At 32.9% G+C, this 9902-nt stretch overlaps 1 protein-coding gene across 1 annotated transcript; it reads left to right on the forward strand.

Moving 5' to 3' along the window:
• The first annotated feature begins 53 nt into the window (after positions 1-53).
• Positions 54-6027, forward strand: LOC133172905 (V-type proton ATPase 16 kDa proteolipid subunit c-like). The gene is made up of 3 exons (XM_061307740.1): positions 54-249; positions 4289-4472; positions 5081-6027. Exons 1-3 carry the CDS (start codon positions 177-179, stop codon positions 5292-5294), a joined length of 471 nt encoding a protein of 156 aa, XP_061163724.1. The 5' UTR covers positions 54-176; the 3' UTR covers positions 5295-6027.
• Positions 6028-9902: the final 3875 nt, after the last annotated feature.

Below are 9902 nucleotides of genomic sequence, written 5' to 3' on the forward strand. Positions count from 1 at the left end.
ATTGGTTGTTCTATATATCCTTACCCAATGGCAACTCAGCTAACATTTTTTCTTACCATCGATCACATGATTACATGTCATTCGCCATATTCACGGTGGACAAAATTTGAGGAAGAACTACTGGAAAAGATAATTATCTTTTAAATTTTTTTGTGAAAAATTAATAATCTTGGAAGATGGCAGACAACAAACCAATATACACACCGTTTTTCGGCTCAATGGGTGCTACAGCCGCCATAGCTTTCAGTGGTAAGACTTGGAAAAAAAAATATCTATAGGTCTGGAATGATTGATCACTCATTAGCGGTCATTGCCGGCTGGGTACAGAAGTATCAGTATTTTGTTTAAGATCTTATTTGAAACACTCTCTCTGTGCGTTTATAAAGGAAAAGGGTTTTTTTTTTTAAATATCAGTTGAGGCATATAAGTTCTTTAGAATTATTTTTCCGAACTTGAATCTATTAGATCTACATAAAGTAGCATTTTTAGAAATTTTAATACAGTGAATATCTCAGTATGATAATGTAGTACCTTAACTGTTTTATGAGTTACATAATCATTTTGAAATGGAACTTGAGATCTAGCTATAGTTGAATGGCATGTTCAGCTACAAATATAGCTATGACCTATAGACAATGATAGAAGGAAAAGGATAGGATGCTGATAAAGGAGACTGTCTTTTCTTTCTATTGTTGTAATGCACTTTGACAAATTTATTGCTTATCTGACTTTATATATGATATCCAAAGTGAACCAATAGAGAAAAAAATATTTGCTAAAAGTATTGATTTGTGAAATTTTGAATAAATGCAAATAGATGCATGTTCAGAGTTGTCCCTACGAATTGAAACAGAAGGGGACCTGGGGTTCCTGCCTTAATGGGGAGATTAAGAGGAATACCAAAATAACCTGGGGATTACATCATTAAAGGCGGGGAAATTCCCAGGGCCCCGAGTCTTAGGGACAATGCTGATGTTTAAGGATAGAGAGCAAAGCAAATTTCACATGTTAGTGCAAGTGTTAACCCTCATTTTGGGTCACAGGTTAAAAGATATTCCATGATTTGTCGGTGAAATGACATTGAAAAGAAAAAAATTTAAAATACTTCTCAGAAATTCCCAGGTTGTCTATCACACCAGTACTTTTGGGTCTGTCTTGTTTACATTTAAGTGACATCGAGAACGTCTATGGCCTGAATTTTTAGATTTGTGTATATAGTGATAGAGCCATTCAAGAGATAATATTTGTTATCTTTAATTATTCATGTATTTAAAAGTCAACTCCAGACTACTGAGGAATTTCAGTGTTACTTGAACACAGATTTTTATTCTGATTCTCAGGAAAAGTCGAAAAAGGGGTTACGAAATTTCACTAAAAAGCTATTCATAATTTCAGTCTGAGCAGTCTGTCTGGTATTATCACGTAATACACTGATTATTAGAGTTGTATATAATGTGTTCTGTAAGTGCTACAGATAAATATATTATAAAATTATTTAAATAATGATTTTACATGGTGTAAACTAAAAGTGCTTTGACCTTTACAATTGTTTAGTCAAGTGGATGATTAATTTTTCTTTTAAGCACACCACTTGATGTGTAGATCATTGTGGAAAGTGACAAACAAGTCAGTAAATTAAGCCCTCTTTCCCACTGTAACAAGGTTACAAAAATAGTTCCCCACACTGAGCACAAAAACACCAAACCTGTTGTTTGTATATTTTAATGGGTACTATATATGGATATTTGATCAAACTAAACCAGCAAATATATATGTCTCAGATTTCTATATATCTTCCTTGGGTCTTTGGTTGTAGGTCAGTCTTCAATTACTGTCCTGACAAAAACAGGATGGTCTACACTGTCTCGTTTTTCCACTGACATTTCTAACAAATGTTTATGTTACCTGAAGCTATACAAAATTCTATATTTTAAATGATTTTACAATTTAAATGTGTTTTAACATATTTGTCAGTTTTAAAAATAATTTTATAACAAAGTCACAACAGGGAAGAAATTATTTCAGAGGGTTTTTTTATGATACATATAGTATTTATTAAAATTATACAACATTTATAATTTTACTTCAAATTTGTTAGTGTCACTAAGAAAATTAGATGTTCGACAATGAGTGAACAGTTCTTCTAACTGTGTTAGGAAATCAACATTGTTTTTTAGGAGAATGTGTAGCAAAATCATCATTTTTTTTATCCTTGGCTTTTGTATGTTATTTCATATTAAAATGGATATAAGATAATTGAATTGAATATAAACAGGTTTTCCAGTAATCAGCTGATTTACATATTTGATCACGTGTTGAAGGTTTGCCAGGTGTAGCATTGTCAAACATGTGATGTTTAGTATGGAAGTAAGAGCAGGTCATGTGACTATAGATGGATATTCCTATATTACAGTAATAGATGAGCCATATATAACTGGCTTTACATGTTGTATACTTGTAATTATAAATATGAATTTTGATTTAATTTGCTTACATATTTTTTTTCTTTTTTTTTTGGATGAAGGTTTTATCAAAAAATAAAAAAAATATTTATAGTGCACCAGCAGTTAATTGCTACAATACTGTAGCAACTGAATTATATACTGAATACATGTATATACATATTCATCCCAATTATCAGTCCTACTCTGTCTTCAATCAGTATTATGCATTATTGTGTGAAGTCCTTGGTGACCTTGTACTGTTTTAGAATTGCATTGATTTCCTGCTTTTCTCGTGCTGTATAGTGGTAGTAGGCGATATTGATTCCTTCATTTACAATGGGCAGATCTAGAGAGGAATGTGTACAGGGCTGAATTCTCCATTGATTTGGACTGCTTAGTTTGGGAGCATCTTTATGCTGGTCTGTAAACAGTAGCTGAGACAGCAGTTTCCTTGTATCATTGAAGTTCAACATGGACTGTTTTGATAATAGATTACATAGGTTTCCTTATTTCATTGGGATTAAGTTTCTTTACCAGAAATTCTTAACAAAACAGCATTTACCTGTTTTTTTTTTTTAATTCACCTTATAAGGTTCTCCTTATAAAGCTTTTATGGCCTTAAGATTTAACCAACACTGATGATAATGAGCTGTTCTTTTTTTGTTAAGATCTATACACACTAATACCGGTACTAGAGTACCATTACTTCTGTGGTCATAGCTAATATGCTGTATATATAAAGATGAAATGGCCGATGCATCCTTGACCTTGGGAGCATTAACATGATTATATTCACAAATGGCTGTTTCTTACCTGTATGAATAATGAGAACACATTTTTGACATTATAAAACAAGTGTACATGCCAAGTGAGGATTGTGTGGATTTCTGTGTACACTGCAAAACAAGATAAATCCAAAAAGTAAAATTTGTAATATTTATTTCTAGATTTTCTTAAGATACATATGTCCATTTTTGCACTTAAGGAAGCTCTAAGCATTGCACATGAGAGAGTTACAACTGATTTCTGTTCACTAATACTCTATAAATTGTCCAAGAACAATTTTTCCTGGGGAAATATGGGAGGTACTAAATAACCTACCGGTAGATGAACTCGATATGTACACATTTATATGATAAAATTTTCTCAGTGTCCAAAAACATTTATCATTAGTGTTTAACTAGTAAAATACATTTTATATTGAGTTTGGAAATTTGAGACAGTATTCCATTGATAACTCATACTGGAAAATGATCTCTTTTAGCAAGTTTTCAGAAATCATTTCCCCAGTTAAAAAAAAAAGGAACATATAAGGAATTCCTCAGAAGCAGGAATGCTTTATATATTCAAGTTGAATGCATCATGGTATCTAATACACAGTATTTATTTTTAACCTGACAAATCAAACTGGATGCATTACTACTGCTAATATTTATTTCCCAGTCACAATGAGGAAACATTAAAACATTGAAGATGTTGCATATTCTTTGTTTTAACATTTCCTCCACTGATCACACAGAGAGAGAAACCAATTAGCCATAAATGTTACTGGTCTTAACACTCTATACAGTCAGTCTGCATGCTGACATGACAGTTCTTTTACCGATTTATGTACTTCAGAATTTGTTAATTGTCAAAAGTCATCTTCAGCTATTTACAATCTCCTGATTTTAAAATCATCAGTACTTATTTAGAAAAATGTACTAATGATACTCAGATATGTGATTATATCAGATTTACATATCAATGAAGTCAATATGTTCTGTTTATCACTTTATATACTATATATGTCCATGTTTATTTTTACCTAGATTTTACTTATATGTACCAAATTGAACTTTCAGCACTGGGAGCTGCCTATGGAACAGCCAAGTCTGGTACTGGAATTGCAGCCATGTCTGTGATGAGACCAGAACTGATCATGAAATCTGTCATTCCTGTGGTCATGGCTGGTATTTTGGCTATTTATGGATTGGTCGTCGCTGCTGTTATAGCCAACAGTATTGATAAAGACTATACCTTATTCAAGTAAGTTGTATTTTAAGTCAACTTAAAATACATCAATCTTTTGTATTTTCTGCCCATCCTCAGTCTCACCACACTATAACATTGACATAATAATTTCACTGTTTAAATTCAGGAGTTTTACTTTTTATTATTACATACTTGGTAATAAATACTTTTTTTGCATATGCGATATGCCTGACATCACAATAGCCATATCAGCTTCCAAGGCTGATATTGATCCTGTAGGGCTGATATGGATCTGCAGGGCTGATGCAGATTCATATCACACCTCTAGTAGATTAAACCTTGAAAAACAGTTCTTGTGATAATACACATAGTTTTTTGTTCACATTCTCTTAATTTTTGATATAATAAGCTACATGTCAGTAGTCAGTGCATGATTATTTATTTAAATTTTTCTCAAGTTGTTGTGTGCTGTATTTTATTTACTAAGTATGTAATAAGCATAATAAAACATACCCTTTTCCACATCACATCCTGTATCAGCCTGAGTTACCAATATCAGCCAGAGAGCCAAAGGCCCGAGGGCTGATATTGGTCAAGGGCTGACATAGGATGTGATGTGGAAAAGGGTCTGTATTATTCTCTATATAAACATTTTTTTCTAGGAGTTTCACACACTTGGGAGCTGGACTCAGTGTAGGCCTTAGTGGTCTGGCTGCCGGATTTGCCATTGGAATTGTGGGAGATGCTGGGGTAAGAGGGACGGCACAGCAGCCTCGACTCTTCGTGGGAATGATTCTGATTCTTATTTTTGCTGAAGTATTGGGATTATATGGATTTATCGTAGCTTTAATTTTGGCTACCAGAAATGACAGTTAATTCATTTCCACCATGACTAAATGTGTACAAAGAGTCTAAAATGCTGGTTAGATATTATACGTGAGTGTAAGAGAGGGGACGATCAAATAAATCTATATAAATCCTGTACATATAAAGCCCATGTGAAGCTACTCATTGACATTGTATAAGGTCTGGATGTGGTAGAGGTGTTAGAACTTTGTTGTAAGTTATGTGGTAATCATTCCGTAGGCCAGTTTATTCTAGATCTTGTGCATTCTTCTGTGATTTCCATTTAAGTCAAACATGGGTCTCAATTTTTTTCCATGCACCTTGTATAGTAAAAGTTGTTAAGCTCAATCATGGCTCCAAAAATATTTCTTGTGTATCTCATCGTCTCTTTCGCAATCCAGCAAAGCAATCTTCTTTTACTAAACAAGGTTCATGTATCAGGTGTGTACTAAGCTGTGTACTTGTATATAAATTCTTGAGTATTTATATTGTCCTATTGTCCTAATTCTGTCTAGTCTGAAAATTAATTAAGAACAGGCAGATATAAGAAATTATTTTGTGTACTGTTGCTTTTAACAATTGAAGTTTGCCCTGGCCAAATGAACACTTTCTTATTTACTTGATTCCAACAAGAAAAATCATATGTAAAGTCTTAGTTGTCTTAAATCAGTGTGGAGCTAGATCTAGCAGAGAATCTGTAATAGGTTATATTCATACTATTATTTCAAGTATGCCATGTGGCAATAAAATGAATTAAACAAAATGCATTTGTGGAGACTTCTTCCTGTTGTTTGAAAGGGTAATTGTTAAGAACATAAAATTTACTACAACCTATAAGAGAGGTGATATATGGGTAAAATACTGTAAACATATTTGTTTCCACGTGGTCATAATTCCATGGTGGAATCACAATTTCTGTTTACCGTTAATCCACTGGTAGAAAATTAGGAGGATTTTTTTGGATTGCCAATGTATGTCTTATTTGAACTTTAAGTATGTCAAGACAAATTTCCATGGAAAAATTGTTACCACATAGATTAGCGTAAATTAATCCATGTAAAAAATAGAGAGGTAATATATAGATCAAAGTACATGTACTGTAGAGAGGTAATATTTGTCATACTATATACAGCAGAGAGGGAAGGCCTAAAATAAAAAAATTATTTGTTTGCAGTTGCCTACCGACCCACTTAAAATGCACCCAACCCTAACTTTTTTCAGCAATTTTTTGAGATTTTTTTTGGAAGTAACAAGTTTCAAGGGTATGAAACTGTTTCATTTTCTGATTTTGAATTTTGTTTTTATCAATTTAAAGTGGCTTAATTTTAATAATTGGAGCTTATTTACATTTAGTAACTCTATGAAAATCTCTATGATTTGTTATGCAACAAAAACTTGAAAACTAAAATTTATTATTTTTTTCAAAAAAAAAAAAAAAAACCATCTACCTACCAATTCACTTTAAAAAATTATAGGTCGGCAACTGGAAACAAAGAATTTTTTAAGCTTAGCCTAATATGTATGTCATACTATATACAATAGAGAGGAAATATATATGTCATACTATACACAATAGAGAGGTAATATGTATGTCATACTATACACAATAGAGAGGTAATATGTATGTCATACTATATACAATAGAGAGGAAATATATATGTCATACTATACACAATAGAGAGGTAATATGTATGTCATACTATACACAATAGAGAGGTAATATGTATGTCATACTATACACAATAGAGAGGTAATATGTATGTCATACTATACACAATAGAGAGGTAATATGTATGTCATGCTATATACAGTAGAGAGGTGATATGTATGTCATACTATATACAATGGAGAGGTATTATATATATGCCATACTATATACAATAGAGAGGAAATATGTATGTCATACTATACACAATAGAGAGGTAATATGTATGTCATGCTATATACAGTAGAGAGGTAATATGTATGTCATACTATACACAATGGAGAGGTATTATATATATGCCATACTATATACAATAAGGAAATATGTATGTCATACTATACACAATAGAGAGGTAATATGTATGTCATGCTATATACAGTAGAGAGGTAATATGTATGTCATACTATACACAATAGAGAGGAAATATATATGTCATGCTATACACAATAGAGAGGTGATATATATGTCATACTATATACAATAGAGAGGAAATATCAAGTTTATGTCTCCAACTGGATGCATTGATTTGGGGGAAAGTGTTTATGTATTCACTGACTTGTTAGTCCATAATGGTTTGGGCTGTGGACATCGGCCTGGACAGTTCAGTTGGAAGAGCGCCTAACTAGTGATACACCTTTCTACAGTGTATACATGTACATGTACTATGACCTACATGTATATATTACTTCTCTACAGTGTACATACATGTACTATGACCTACATGTATATATTACCTCTCTACAGTGTACATACATGTACTATGACCTGCATGTATATATTACCTCTTTACAGTGTACATACATGTACTATGACCTACATGTATATATTACCTCTCTATAGTGTACATACACGTTCTATGACCTACATGTATATATTACCTCTCTACAGTGTATACAGGGGTCTCGATTTCAATTCCCAATCCAGCCATGCATTTTCTCCTTTCCTGTTGCATAATTTGGTGCTGTTGACCACCCCTGGACTTGCAGGTGAAAGTCCTGTCAGGGGCAAATAAGAACTTGGGTTGTGTCTTCGAGGATGAAGACAATTTAAGGAGTGAGGAATGTACAGTTGAACTTCGGTATCTTGAACACGGATGTCTCGAATACCATGGATACATGTATGTCGAAGTCATTTTGAAGTCCCAATTACTTATTCCTCAACTATTTTATCCTGGATATCTCGAATCCTCGGTTATCTCGAAGTATTTTCTCCATCCCGTCAAGTTCGAGATAATAAGGTTTGACTGTAATGGGTTTGGGCCCTGGATATTGGGCCTGGATAGCTCAGTCAGTAGAGTGCCTGACTATATTGATGCAGGGGTCCTGGTTCGATTCCCAGTCCAGCCATACATTTACTCCTTTCCTGTTAAGAAGTCATTTTAAAATCTTTGCCACAATAAAATTAACCATAAAAGGTAAGATATTCAGTGATTTTTTTTTAACAGTTAAACTTGGATTGTGTTAATATCGTTAGTTAAGTGAATCTTCTTACAAAATCATGCCAAGAACAGTTTGGAATTTGTATACCAGTAGTAAGACTTTCCCATTGATGTGACTTAAAAAGTACCTCCACTATCCAGCTAGGATTATTATTGTTCCCTGCTTTCGTGAAGGCAAGGGAACATTAAATCTCATTCATCTGTCAGTCTGTCTGTCATAAAAACTTTAACCGTGGTCATAACTTTTGAATGAGAATAGAAAGGGCTTTCATATTTCACATGTACATAACCTGTGACAAGACCTTTTCAAATATACAATGATTTTTTACCCCTTGACCTGAAAGTTTGACCTACTTTTCAAAAATTTTAACATGAAATTGCTTTTTTGAATGAGAAAAGATGGGGCTTTCATATTAAATATGAAATTTATATCAAGTACATTTCCAGTGACAAGACCTTTCCAAATATACTATGGCTTTGACCCCATGACCTTGACCTTCAAGTTTGACCTATTTTTCAAAATTTTTATCTTTGCTTATAACTTTCGATTGAGAATAGATAGGGCTTTCATATTTGACATGTGCATTACCAGTGACAAGGTGTTTCCGAGCATGCTAATATTTTTTACCCTTGACCTTCATGTTTGACCTAATTTCAAAAATATTAACTTCGGTGATTACTTTTGAATGACATGATATGGCATTCATATTTGACAAGTACATGACCTGTGTCAAAATGTTTCCGAATGTGCTATGATATTTGACCCCATGACCTTGACCTTCAACTTTGACCTAATTTTCAAACATTTCATCAGTGTTGCTAAATTTTGAAGGAGCGAAGATAGGTCATTCATATTTGACACATGCATTACCTGTGACAAGCATTTTCAAATAATCCCGTGACCTTGAAGTTTGACCTAATTTTCAAAAATTTTAACATTGCCAATAACTTTTGATTGAGAGAAGATATGGCATTTACATATGACATGTGCATTACCTGTTTCAAGACCTTTCTATTTTATACTTTGGTTTTTGTTATTTTTTTCACATGTGCATTACTTGTGACAAGACAATTCGGATTTTATTATGATATTTGACCTCATGACCTTGATTTTGAAAATTGATGTAGTTTTGAGAATCTATAATCTTTGCCGTAACTGTTAATAATTCAATAATTTATGTCTTTGTTGTATGATGCACGGACAAGACAAGGCACACAAACAAGACAGTTACAATATGCCATAAATAATGGCATCCCATGCACTAAGACACCGAAAGTGGGGGACAACAATTCTTTGTATTTGCTTGTTGTTTTTATAAGGAAGGACCCCACAGATAACATAGCTCATGCTCATATTTATAGTCCAAATCAATTCTCAAGATCATGACAGTTTAAATCAAGTGTTTAGTAATAGATGATAAATTGCAAACTGCAGATAAGGTTCATTATTCCATTTTTATACAAAATAAGGTACGATATTCATGTCCTAAAATCT

The sequence above is a fragment of the Saccostrea echinata genome, unplaced genomic scaffold, assembly GCF_033153115.1.
Source record: "Saccostrea echinata isolate AGI-Se365-2 ecotype Australia unplaced genomic scaffold, CSIRO_AGI_Sech_v1 ptg000056l, whole genome shotgun sequence".
NCBI classification, from domain to species: Eukaryota; Metazoa; Mollusca; class Bivalvia; order Ostreida; family Ostreidae; genus Saccostrea; species Saccostrea echinata.

Excerpts from the sequence above, each read along its gene's own strand:
- LOC133172905 (XM_061307740.1), top strand. The coding sequence starts at position 177 with ATGGCAGACAACAAACCAATATACACACCGTTTTTCGGCTCAATGGGT. Across the intron at positions 250-4,288 it reads AGCCGCCATAGCTTTCAGTG|CACTGGGAGCTGCCTATGGA; the intron begins GTAAGACTTGGA and ends TTGAACTTTCAG. Across the intron at positions 4,473-5,080 it reads AAAGACTATACCTTATTCAA|GAGTTTCACACACTTGGGAG; the intron begins GTAAGTTGTATT and ends ATTTTTTTCTAG.